The sequence below is a fragment of the Mustela erminea genome, chromosome 4 (genome assembly GCF_009829155.1).
Source record: "Mustela erminea isolate mMusErm1 chromosome 4, mMusErm1.Pri, whole genome shotgun sequence".
Taxonomy (NCBI): domain Eukaryota; kingdom Metazoa; phylum Chordata; class Mammalia; order Carnivora; family Mustelidae; genus Mustela; species Mustela erminea.
In genome coordinates, this window is record NC_045617.1 from 37,489,070 (window position 1) to 37,502,623 (window position 13,554).

At 34.0% G+C, this 13,554-nt stretch overlaps 1 protein-coding gene across 7 annotated transcripts in view; it reads left to right on the top strand.

Annotated features, from left to right (window-relative positions):
* Window positions 1-13,554, top strand: part of EPHA7 (EPH receptor A7) — a 170,697-nt gene that overhangs the window by 108,825 nt on the left and 48,318 nt on the right. Inside the window, exon 6 of one of the 7 annotated variants that reach the window (XM_032339037.1) lies at window positions 2,934-4,285. The exons of 5 other annotated variants lie outside the window; for them this stretch is intronic. In XM_032339037.1, the coding sequence (XP_032194928.1) occupies window positions 2,934-2,950 (17 nt within the window). In that variant the 3' untranslated portion in view covers window positions 2,951-4,285. Of the gene's footprint in view, window positions 1-2,933; window positions 4,286-13,554 lie in introns of those variants that run through there. One more of the 7 variants, XM_032339038.1, reaches the window with a different exon arrangement.

The window sequence follows — 13,554 nt, forward strand, 5'->3', positions numbered from 1 at the left end:
GACACGGATTGCATGGAGCACGGGGTGTGGTGCAAAAATAATGAATACTGTTATGCTGGAAATAAAAAAAAAAAAAAAGAAAGAAACACCTTAAACCATAACTTGGCTATTTGGAAGATTTTAACGAATGAGAAATCTTTTCATTTTAAAGTTTTATAAGCTAAATGAGGATTTAGAAAATATTAATAAATATCTGGTAGAAAATGCTTTAATAAAATCACTTCAAAACTGTTTCTCACTCTTAAAACAAACAAACAAACAAACAAACAAACAAACCTGTGTTTAGTTGAGTATAGCAGACTATGTGAAATACTACCTAATTTTGGGTCTTTATTTTCCTCTAAATCTTCAGATTTTAGAATTTTTAAGTCCATAGTACTGTGTCATAGACACATTTAAGGGGTTGGCCATATCAACAGAAACTACTATTTAATTAAATCCATTTGAGTAATTGAGAAATATATTCCTACAACTTTTTAGTCCTTCTTAGGAACCTAATACTTGATAAACTCTTTGAGGGCATTCTTTATATTTTCATTCCCACAGAAGCTAACATCATGGTTCCCTTATCCCATTAAATGAGATAAAGTATAAAGTTCTCAATATAATCTCTGGCACATCAGCCAAATAAAGAGCCATCTAACTGGAATTCCTGGGAGGCTTTATTTATGAGAGAAGAGAAGGAATTATAGGCTGCTTCCCCAATTCTCCAGTCAAATCATATTTTTCGAAAGTTCTTTTAAAGTTAGAGACATGTTTGGACTTCTTTAGTTCAAATAAGTATGATTCTAGCATAAATAGAGATTTTCACACTAGTTTTTCTTTCATGTAAAAATATTAGCAAGTATTTTCACTTCCTAGACTAAAATAGAGTTTATTCTGATATTTTATTGTAGCACTCATACAAATTGATTTATTTTAAAGCAAAAAAGTTCTGGGTATTAACTGAGTACCTGTAAATGAGTGACCGTATTAAATACCATTATATCTGCATGAACATTTAGAGCACATAGCAGCAAATTTTTTTTAATCTTCTTACAAGTTTGTGAAGATGACACTAATGAAAGTATTGACAACAAAAGAAAAAAAATTTACTCAGTTTCTAGTATCTATTCCCATAAGTAATACAGTAAGTTAAAGACTGTGATTTTCATTTGCTTGGCAGTTTCCAGGCTACATTATTTTTCAGAGTAACCTTAATATGTCTAATAAATATAAATTAGCATTAATACTTAGAAAGAATTAGCAGGAAAGCCACTTTTGGAATCAGTAGTTATTGGTCACTTAATTATGTAATTATATGTATTGTGTTTTTTTGTTACCAGACAAGCACTTCTGTCTTACATGGTCATTTGAAGTTAGAATTGCCCATGAGGCTTTCAATGGAGAAAGCAAAATTATAGGAGGAAAGAGTCCTTAAAAAAGTGATTTGTAACCAGCAAAGGGCATTTGGGGATTCTTAAGAGATTTTAATCTAGTACATTCTGTATAGCAGAACTGCTTCAGCCTTTCATATAATTCCTTGGACTTTTTCTTGCATAATTTCTCTTTTTACTATCATCACCTTTTTACATTTCTTTCTCCCCGCTTAATCATATTTCCCCCTTATTTAAGGTTCGCTCATGCTTTTCTTCTGTGAACTCCCTATTGTTCATTAAGTCTCTCTATATATGTATTTTGTATCAGGCGGTAGTAGAGAAGCCATCAAATTGTTGTGGGGAAAAAAAACACAAAAAAATTGCAGCCCTCATTGGAGCTGCAACTTATTCTTTTAAATGAATTTTTTTAAGGATTTTATTTATTTATTTATTTACTTATTTATTTTTGACAGACAGAGATCACAAATAGGTAGAGAGGCAGGCAGAGAGAGAGGGGGAAGCAGGCTCCCCACTGAGCAGAGAGCCCGATGTGGGGCTCCATCCCAGGACCTTGAGATCATGACCTGAGCTAAAGGCAGAGGCTCAACCCACTGAGCCACCCAGGTGCCCCTCTTTTAAATGAATTTTAAATGAATTTCTAAAAATTTTAGAATTTATTTTTTAAAGAAATATTAGAGAGATGATGGAGATAAGCCACAAAATAAATTAATGAACTATGTGGTTTTTAGAAAGCAATAAAGAATAGGGAGTAGGAATGGAGTGGTAAGGTAGAGGCTGACTAACAATTTTAACAGTAAGAGGGTGACATTAATGACAGAGAGGAAGAAAGGGAGTGACCATGTTCATGTCTAAGGGAAGAGTGTTCTAGACAGATGGAACACCGTATGTGAAGCCATTAGGCTGGACGGCCTGGTGAGCTCTAGTAATGTGGCAAGACAATCACTAAAATGTAACGCGGAGATGGTAGTAGGCAGTGAAGTCAGGTAACCACTCTAAGGACTTGGGCTTTTTAACTGAGGTACCTGGGAAGTCATTAGGGAGTGTCAGAGGAAGAGTGATGTAATCTGACTCTGGGTTGTAAAGATTCCTCCTGTAAAAATCCATGGCATTCTTTAAAGTGTGTGTCTTATTTTCTGCACTTACAACTTACTTTCTTAACCTGATTATATCCTCCTTTAAGTCAGGGACATAAGGTATAATCAATCATTTTCTATCCCCTAGAGCATCGAGAATAAAGTAGATGGTGTGGCGGCATTCAGTAAATAATCATTGATTTGGTTTGGGAAACTGGAGCAGAACAGATAATGCAAACATAGCAGCCAGCATTAGCAACTCCAGACATCTTTTCTACACAAATTCATTAGTTTACCTTGTAAATACAAGCAGTCCGATAGACACTGCTTTTCTGTATGCAATCTAGAACCAAGAATCAAGGGTGTCTTTTTAGTGCCCTTCAAAACACATAGTGTAAGTATCCGGAATTTAGAACTTAAGCATTAAACGTGCCTCTGTCCTAGAATGTCTATTAGTCCTTCACACTTTTTCTTTTTTTAGCAGATCCTGTGATTTAACCAGAATATTTTCCAATGTTCTCTTCGTTTGAGAGCAATGACGGCTGTCTTTAACAACAGATGCAGAATCATCTTTCTCCTATTCATTTCTCAGACATTTATGTCTTGCAGCATGTGAGAAGCATATTAAGTGGCAGTTAGGTAATAGTAGAAAGGTTTCCGCAGATAATGCTTGACAATTCAATCAAAGAAAATCAGGAGGAACAATTCATGGAAAAAGGTGACTGAGAAAAGATCGGCGAGGTTCCTGTGGACATTCACAGGATAAAAGGAGCGGTCCTTTGCCTTGCTTTCTTCTACTTCAAAAATACAACGTCACCTCCCATTTTTACAGGATCCTAAATCACCTATCTACTGATGAAATTACACAATTAAAAATGTCCAGTAAAATCCCATTTAATTTAATTTAAAAATGCAGAGTAGATAACTATGCCTATCGTGTGCATGCTTTTGTCTCCATTTATTTCATTTTATGTCTCAAAAAGGAATATATGGTAAGGTTGTACTACTTAAGGTGATCTATATGTTTGATCTAAAATTGCACCCATCAGCAATATTTCCCATCTCTTTTCCCTGCCTAATTTTTCCTCATTAGTACTTTTCACTGTTAGCATAGTATTTATTCTACTTCATGTTACTTCCTAGATATCGCCTTCCTACCCCTATTAGGATGTAAGCATCTTAGAATCAGATATGTATTTTTAAGTCTGTTTGAGACATTGCTCAGCTCAGAACTTAAAAAGAGTGCTTAGGACAAGTTAGGCACTAAATAAATATTTGTTAACTGAACGAATTAAACAAATAAGATATATCTCAAATTACATATGTACAGATGTTTCCAATTTGTTGTGTTTTCATTTTATATATGGTATCCCATGACACAGAGAAGTTTAAATTTTTTTGTCTATCATTTGCTTATTGTTCTGTGAGCATAGTATGCTTTGAAAAACCTTATCCATAACAATGTTATAAAAAATAGTTACTCACATGTTCTTTTATTCAATGGCTTATGTTAAAATTTTAAGTTATCAAGAATATATTTTATATCCAGCATGGTGTTTCTATTTCCACTAATCTTTTCAGTTGTTTCGACATTATTTACTACAAAATATATCCTCCTCACAGTATTTTTAAAGGCTTAAATTTTCTACCAAGCCATGTAGAGACTGGAGCCTCTTTCTGAAAATTCTAATATTAATTCTTCATTGTTTATTTTTTTGCCTAATATGACATTTAACTTAATGCAGATTTAGATTTTTATATTTCAATTATAATTATCATTCTTAATTTCACTGAATCTTCTCAAGTATTTACTTGCCCAGCTAAATTATATTATCTTTTTGTTGAGTTTAAAAAAAAAAATTCCTCTGGAAGTTCTCAATGAATTGTCATTTTTATGTTAATTTATGTAATAATCTGAATAAAGCAGATTATCTGTCCAATGTTGAGTTTTCCTATCTCAGAAAACAATCTATACCTTTTTGAATTACATATGTCTTCCTGTAACTGAATAAATAATTATTATTTTCTTTATGTAAGTTCTCTTAATTTCTTAGGTTTATTCCTAGGTGATTATTCTTAAAGAGTTTTAATATCTGAAAGAAAATAAAGTAGCTGTTGACTTCAAGAGCTGTAATACTAAGTCTATATAGTAAGAAAAAAAACTTTCCCAATTCATAAAATTTACAATTATGTGCTGTAGTTTGAAGGTCATAAAATGGTTTACTATAAATAATTGATCATGTATTCTTTCTCAGCCAATTTACCCAACTGAAAATTTCTTGAAAGTGCTTCACGCCATGCTCAGCAGTCTTTAACAAAAGACACCCATATATGGGATTTTTGTTTGTTTGTTTCTGTTCTTTGTACTTCTAATACATGGATCAGAAAAGGGTTGTCTTGTGCTGTCCAGTTAGGGGCAATTTGAAATACTGGAAAACCCACTGACCATAATACAAGTAAAACTGGATTCTATTCCAATCTCCTACTAAGTAAACACTTAGCTTTGACAAGTCATTTTGTTTTTCGAAATCTCAGTGCCCTAGCTATAAAATTCAAGCTATTGAGTTGGAGAGATATTTTACTTTATTCACTTTGTTCTCACTGTGTTCCTAATAACTGTTCTCCTTGCTGAATATATGACAGTGAATAAGGCAAAGCCCCTGTCCTCATGGAAATCAGATTCTGGTGCACTAAGAACTATTCTGGTTCTAACATTCTCCGTGCCTATTGTAAATTGTGATAAAGTATGGGGGAGAACTTAACCCTTAGGTTATAATCAAGAAAGTTACAGTCACTGGAATTCATGTACAGTAAATTGGTGACTAATACCCAAACCAAAAGCTAAAATAATAGTATGCTGTAATATTCTAGGCTTTGTAACCGGAGTACTTTTACTTAAATTCAGTTCAGCTAGTTTCTGCATGTGTCTGTGGACATGCTTCTTTACCTTTACCTTTCTCAACTTCAAAATGTGCCTGCGTACAAAGACTCTAATCACAGCTACCTTATTGGTTTATTTTGTGGAGTGAATGAGATAATATATGTAAAGATTCTAATAAAAAACTGTGCCTTAAAAAAAAAAAAAAAAAACCCTGCTCAATAAATGTTAATTTTTGGCCCTGTCCAATGTGCCCTATGATATAGTCCTAAAATTAGAACTTTTCTTCACCTGTGAGTCATATTCGGTTGAGGTCAACATAAAGATCACAATAGATCAGAAATCAAGGAAGCCTAAGACACAGCAGCAGCCTCTCCATTTAACAGGCTACTGATCTACCAAAGCCCTCCTGGAAAGGCCATTTCTGAAATGCCACGTATCTGAAGGTAGGGCTTGTCTAGTTGAAGGCTAATTTTGTTCTCATCTAAACTAAGGATAATTCCAACTCTAATCAATGGGGAATTACATATGAAATATAATGGAAGTCGTGGTGACCTGGGGTATTTTGGGCATAGACATATGCTGAAGTAGAAACTTTAGCGGCTTAAAAAGCATTTAGCTCAAGCCTTTGTAGTATGTTTTGGTGCAAGCTTGCAGAGACAGTATATAGGAGCCTCAATTACTGAGTTCCTGTTTTTAGTAAATAGCTGCCCTGTAGGTCACTAAGTGCTATTGCTGACAAGGTTGTATATGAGAAAGCTTTTATTTTAATAACCAGTGGCAACTTGCACTTATAAAGAAACTTGCATTTCTCAAAATCCTTCTTTGGTTCAGAATGGCTACGTGGAATTGCAGCCAGCTCTGAACTAGTGATCCTAAACCAATTATTAACACAGGACTAAGTGGGAAACAAAGAAAAGGAGATTCTGGAGTAGAGACAGAGCACCAGACCTTATTCTTATAAAATGTGGTTTGGGGTCTTTACAGCCACACTAAACAAAGAGAACTTCGGTTAAAAAAAAGTTTTTCTTAAGATTCATATGCAATAACCTGCAAATAATTAAACTCACTTTCCTCAAAAAGAAAAATAAGTTAGTTCTACTCCATGCAGACTCTATATTGTACTTGTCAGTTCTTAGTGTTACAGGTTTAGTGACCTTGGGAAAGTTACATAAATCTTTTTAATCTGTTTCCTATCAGTAAAATTGTGAAAACGTCTTCTCCAAGGACTGCTTTGACGATTAAATTAGGTGCTTATATAGGGCATCTTCCTCAGTGTGCAGCACACGGTGTTGGAAAATGAATGTTGTCCGAAGAGAAAACATAATTTTAAAAATGAAATTGGCAGTTGTAAAAATAAACAGATAAAAATCTATAAAGGACAATGTTATATGCATGATTTTATATAGAAAACTATAAAACATTCTTAAATGACATAATGAAAATCTCAAAATATAGAAAGGTAGACAATATTTATTATTTGGAATTCTTCATACCATAAATACATCAAACCTTCTTAAGGGGATTTATATATTCACTGTGATTGAAATCGGATTTCTAATACAGTGTGTGCATTTGTGTAAAACTCCATTCCTAAACTGAATGAAAAGGGAAAATGGCTAAGAATAGCTAAAACAATTTTGAAAAAAATAAAATGATAGGAAGGTGTAGTATGAAGCTATGTAATTAAGAAAATAAGCTAATAACAACAGGTAAGTATTCTCATGCAAAAAGACAAATATCTTAAACACATGGAAATACGATTTATGACAGAGGTGGCAGATTTAAGTAAATAGTACTACAATACTATTTATTGTACTATGCATAATAAATAACTATTAGTTCCACAGAAAGAAGACAGTTGTAAAGAAAAAAACTGTAACTTAAACAATTTTGAAGAAAATATAGGTTATTTTTATGACCTTTGAAAAGAGAATAAATTTACTGGAAACACAGTCTATAAAGAAAACATTGATAAAATTGCCTGTGAAACTGAAAACATAAGCTACATGATGGGCAGTAGATGTTATATATATCTGACAAAGGAATAGGATCCAGTAGTTTATATTTTTTAAAAAATACAAAGAAGGAGAAAATCTGATATATGAAACTGAAGAAACAGAAATGGGTAATAAATCAATTAATAGGGAAATGCAAAAATGAACAGCAGTGAAAAACCGCTTAGCGTATAAGAGAGTAAAACATTAATTAAAAACATAACAAAATAGCCAGTGTTGTGTCAAATGCATAAAAATGGAAAATTTTATAAATTCCTGATCATACTAAGAATTTATAAAACTGCTTAATGTGGCAGTATCTGTTAAACTGAAAAGAATATTACTAAGGAAACTGTAGTACACACAGTCACAATGATTCACTGTATTTTCTGCATTCAATTCTTTACAAATAAAATTGGAGATTAACTTAATTATCTATAAGACAATGTCTGTTGGATAACAATTTTCTTTCTATGTTTCAGATATGTGGGAATTTTTAAAAATGTTCTTAACCTAATTTTGTCAAAAACTCCCTCCCTTCCTAGCTCCTCCTTTCTTTGTTCCTCTTTTTCTCTCCCTCTCTATTTCAAAAGTAATCACACTTCGTATGATTTGAAAGATTTTTTCAGAAAAAAAAAAATTAATCCAAAACTGTTAAATCTGAAACTTTGAGAAGATGACTATCAAATAAGCCGATCTATTTTAAAATAGAAGTGTCACATATTTCAGATGAATTCAGTAAAATATGAAAAAGCAAAACAAAGGTATTAATTGTATCTACTTTCTGCAGACTTCCCAAGCTTTGACTTATTGTCATTGCCCCATGTGAATCTTTGCCTCTGAACAGATGCATTGGAAAGTTGGATTAAACTAAACAGGAAGAAATAAGAGAGGTATAGATGTTTTTGAGAGCTGGTAAACTGTAATTAGTGCAGCTATAGTTTCCTATGAATATATGTATTATATTCATGTGTTCTTTGGTACAAAGCAACATTTAAAACTTCTTTTTTAAAACAAATGGGAAAACTGTTTAATGTTTAATGATTTTATAACACCTTAATCTTATTTTTTAAAAACCTATATATGTTAGCAAACATTCATCTTAATAAGGTTCAAACTAGTTACCCATCAAAAAATGTTCATTTCTCCAACATGTGTACTCTTCTTCAATTTTAGTATATCAGTAGTTATATATAAACCAATTTTTTGATACATCAGAGTGGAGTTTATTTTTTTAACAATACTTGACAGTGAACTTAAAGTTAGACTGCCTTGACACATTTTCCCTGATTCAAGGCCTATTGCAGGGGTAAGGAAAATCCTTATTACATGAAAAAAAAAAAAATTAGTTTGTTATATTCTATTCAGAGTCCGGGGTTAAACTTGGCTATATTGTCATCTCCACATTCAAAATCATAGTGTATCAAGACTTTTTCCACAGCTAACATCCTTGAGGTTGACATCTTCTTGTGACTGAGTAGATAGCAGCAAGAAATTCAATTACAGCAAGCCGGCTCTGTCATTGCACCTGTCTGCTTGCGCAGGAAATGATTTGTAAATTGGGCTTTATCTTTCCCATCCCATAAATCTCCTGCCCATAATTGACACTTGTCACCACAGATGAATAGTGGGAGAAAGAAAACAGAAAGTAAATGAGTAGCCCACCTGGGAAAACTATGTCTTGTTGCCTTTGGGAGTCATTTACAAACAGCAATACCTACGGGCCAGAGTTTTTATCCACGAGCAGGTGGCAAACATTTTGCTATTGAAAAATACAGTGCCGGAGCAGAATCGCAACAAACACCAGACAGTCGAGTGATAATTAATATATAATATTTTCCGGGGAATATAAACATGGCTTCCAAAGACATAGAAGCTTTCTTTCCTATTTTTGAAGCCTTCTTATTGCCACTGCACATTTGTAAGTATCAGGTTGGTTTCTGACCTGTCAAACGCATTCATGAAGCAAGCATTTTGCCTGTCTTGGGAGTTGATATTGTCACTTGTTACACAACTCAACATCAGTTCAAAGTTGTTTAATACCAGTGTCGACAGATTGGTTTAAAAAAGACATAAGAATGATGATGTTTCCTTTCAAATGTCAAAGAAAGGAACAAGGGATTTCATAAATATGATCTTGGGAGCAAGCACTAACCATAAACACATGACAGATAAACCTTCATATCTAATTCTCCTAAATGAGTTATTTAATTTTATACTTCCTTCTGACGCGTATTTCACATTGTGAGACATGCATATTTTAAAACAAGAAAAATATTTCAGAATGCCTTAATAATCTCATGATAGTGAAATAGCAAAGTATTCTAAAATATCCTTCTTAAGTTACAGCAAAATTGAGTGTTTTAAATAAAAAATAAAACCATATGTGCAAATGAATTTAAAAACAGATCAAATATTTTTAAAACTAAATTATGAAGAACAGAAATCATTGTGGGTGCATCATGTATGGCTTTGCATAGTGTTTTCTACATGTCGTTTTTGAGTAATTTAATACTTAAGTGTGTCTATTTTATCAATATTTTAATAATCTCCAACTTATTAGGAAAAAACTATTTTTTTAAAGATTTTATTTATTTATTTGACAGAGATCACAAGTAGGCAGAGAGGCGGCGGGGGTGGGGGGAGAAGGCTCCCTGCTGAGCAGAGAGCCCGATGCAGGGCTTGATCCCAGGACCCTGAGATCATGACCTGAGCCGAAGGCAGAGGCTTTAACCCACTGAGCCACCCAGGCACCCAAGGAAAAAAACGATTTACCATTCTTTGGCAATTTTGCAAGATCCAGGATTATTCCTTCACCTGTATGATTTACAAATAATTCTAACCAAAAGGATAACATCTTCATCAATCTCTTTGCTTCCATAGATCAGCAAATTATGAAGAGCTGATATTTGTCCTAAAATGGGAGTGAATGATTAGGAATGGAGCATTGGCAAGAGCATAGATTTTACTTGAATACCTCTACACTATTAACCCACTCCTGTACCTGGGGTTGCATGGACTGTTTGCCTGCCTACTTAGGGTTTACAGAAGTTGTAAGGATTTTGTTATTTTTACACTACAGAACGAAAGTTTGAGGAAGTTAAGTTGCTTCTCTGTAGGTTATTGTTAGTGTAAAATAAATGATTTATTTATGCCCACTTTAGTATGCTGGGCTTGTAAACACAGCAGGAAATTTCTGGGATATTGATCTAAAGCAATAGGCATTTATAACATAATACAGTTGTACTCCATAACCCTTTATCAGGGTCAGCTTTGTCATTTGGCAACTTAACTGAAGAACAAAGAAAAACCTTTCAGTACAAACAAGAGTCCAGCATTTTCCCCTGCCTTTTCTTAAATCAGCAGTTTTCAATAACAAGTATATCTGCTATTGTTATCTAATGAGTGCGTTCAGTCTAGACACAGATAACTTAAAATGCTCAGGTGATATCAACAATAGCAGACAGCATTGAAAATAGAGATGTGAATATTGTTGATTCACACGACAAATTGACTTAGAGCTACTTTAAGTAGATACTTTACTTGTCCAAATGTGAGGGGAAAAAAAACGTACAGTTTGTTCCACAAACATGTATGAAGTGGGTCCTTTATGTCTGGTACTGTACGGTGTCAGGGATGTTCCTACACCAGGGGAGCTCATTTTCTGTAAAGGAGGAAGGCGTATGAACAGGTAGTTACACTAGATGAAGTATACACCAAGTATGGAGAAGCTGAGCCTTTGGTTGTCTTGAAGTTGTGAGCAGGAGGCTGGCAACAGGCTAGGGTATGAGGATTTCCATGTAGAGGAAATCAGACAGCCATTAACTATGGAGGAATGAAATAGCATGAACTGTTCAAAAAAGAGAGAGAGAGAGAGATTTTCCTTTTAAAGAAACTTGGAGGCATTTTCCAATTCTGACATATGAGAAGGAAATATTGGGGGAGTAAACAGAGGCCAACCATGACAGACCTTGGATGCTGTGCTAATGTTATGACAGCTACCATCGACTATACTTCTTACGTGAGGCACTTCCCATCTTTTCTCAGTTTATGCTTTCAGTAACTCAGTATTATCTTAAAGCTCCATATTATCTCCATTTGAGAGGTGAGAAAACTGAGGCACAATGTAATGAAATGTGTCCACAGTGACACAGCTTATGGTACCAAACATTGTGACTCTTTTTTTTTTTTTTAAGATTTTATTTGATTTTTATTTGACAGACAGAGATCACAAGTAGGCAGAGAGGCAGGCAGAGAGAGAGGGGGAAGCAGGCTCCCCACTGAGCAGAGAACCCGATGTGGGACTCGATTCCAGGACCCTGGGATCATGACCTGAGCCGAAAGCAGAGGCTTTAACCCACTGAGCCACCCAGGTGCCCCTAAACATTGTGACTCTTAATTGGAATTTATTAAAAGCACTTCAGATTATCAAAACAACATATCAAAATGTGTTTTAAAAGGTTATAATAATGTTATAAAGAAGTGTTAAGGTTATACTTCAAAATCAGTTACATTAACAAACCAACATTAGCAAAAAAAAACCCTATAATCAGAAAATATTACAGTTTATAATTAATATCCAGAGTTTAACATAATGTCATTCTTACATTAGAATAGATTTGGATGGATGATTTCAAATTTTGTAGAGCATTTACCAAGTCACGTTTAAAATAAAATAAATTAGGTAGGACATAATAATTAAATAAGACAGTCCAGCTCTGCACTTCAGCAGATGCTGAAATATGATATATCCTTGTGGACTTGAAATGTTCAGGGTTCCAAATATATTGCATTTAAAATATTTGTTAAATTTTAAAATGCCAGTTTACATTAAAACAAATGCAAATAATGTAAATGAACTGAGTAAGAAATATTTCTTGATTTGTTGCTTTGTTAAACGTCATTTGACGTTTATTTCCCCTTTAATTGCTTTCCTACTAATACTAACATTTATTGAAACATTGTTAATTGCTAAGTACTGTGCTAAGCGACTTATATTCATTGTCTTTCTAAATCATTGCAATACTTTCTATTCCCATTTTGCAGATGAAAAGTGTGTGAATCAGAGCAATTTAGCAACTTGAGCAAGGTGGTATAACTAGTAACTGGCAAATAACTAGTAACTGGCAAATCTGGGACGGAATATTTTCTGTGTGACATCAATCTTATGAAATTAGAGGTGGCATCATTAGCAATGCTTTTTCCTTCTGTTTCCTCTAAGTATCCATATATACACATAAATAATAAACAATTGTAGTTGTGGTGGTGGAGTGAATTTCAAGCATGGGAAATCAAATTTTACCTAGACTGATATAAAACTAGTTTTTCTTCTAACTTTGGAACATAATGGAGTTATATTTTTTTGCATGCATGTGGACATAGGTATGTGTGTGTTTATGTGTGCACGTGTGTGTGTCCTCACCACTCCCAAACCATAAAAACACTAGACTTCTGTTCAAGTCAAAAATTTTTATTTTTATTTTTTAAAATTTTTACTTAAATTTATTAGTTAACATACAGTGTAAAATTGGTTTCAGGTGTACAGTATGCAATAACTGTACAAGTACAGTATTCAGCGCCTCCATACAGCACCCTGCTCTCATCACAGTAAGTGCCCTCCTTAATGGGACGCCTGGGTGGCTCAGTTGGTTAAGCGGCTGCCTTCGGCTCAGGTCATGATCCCAGTGTCCTGGGATTGAGTCCCACATCGGGCTCCTTGCTCGGCAGGGAGCCTGCTTCTCCGTCTGCCTCTAGCCTGCCACTCTGTCTGCCTGTGCTTGCGCTCTGTATCTCTCTCTCTCTCTCTCTCTAACAAATAAATAAAATCTTTAAAAAAAAAAATAAATAAGTGCCCCCCTTAATCCCCATCACCTATTTCACCCCTACCCCCATCCACCTCCCTTCTAACTTGGTTCTCTACAGTTAGGACACCGTTTCTTAAAGAGAGAGGCAGATCAAAAATTCTTATCTTAAAATACTATGGAAGGAACTTCTATTCAAAGTAATTTCTTAGTAAGTACAAACCATACAGAATCTGCCTTTTATTTTTCATTGATAAGTAGCATAAAATGTGTTACACAACTGCTTCTGTTTGCCACCCAGGGCAATTTAGAACAAAAATAAGTAATGTTTTCAGAGATGTATCTGATGGAGTTTTCCAGAGAAGTGTACCACTGGGCAAATTTTATTAGTGGACAAAATAGAAAATGTGCACATTTTAAAAAGGA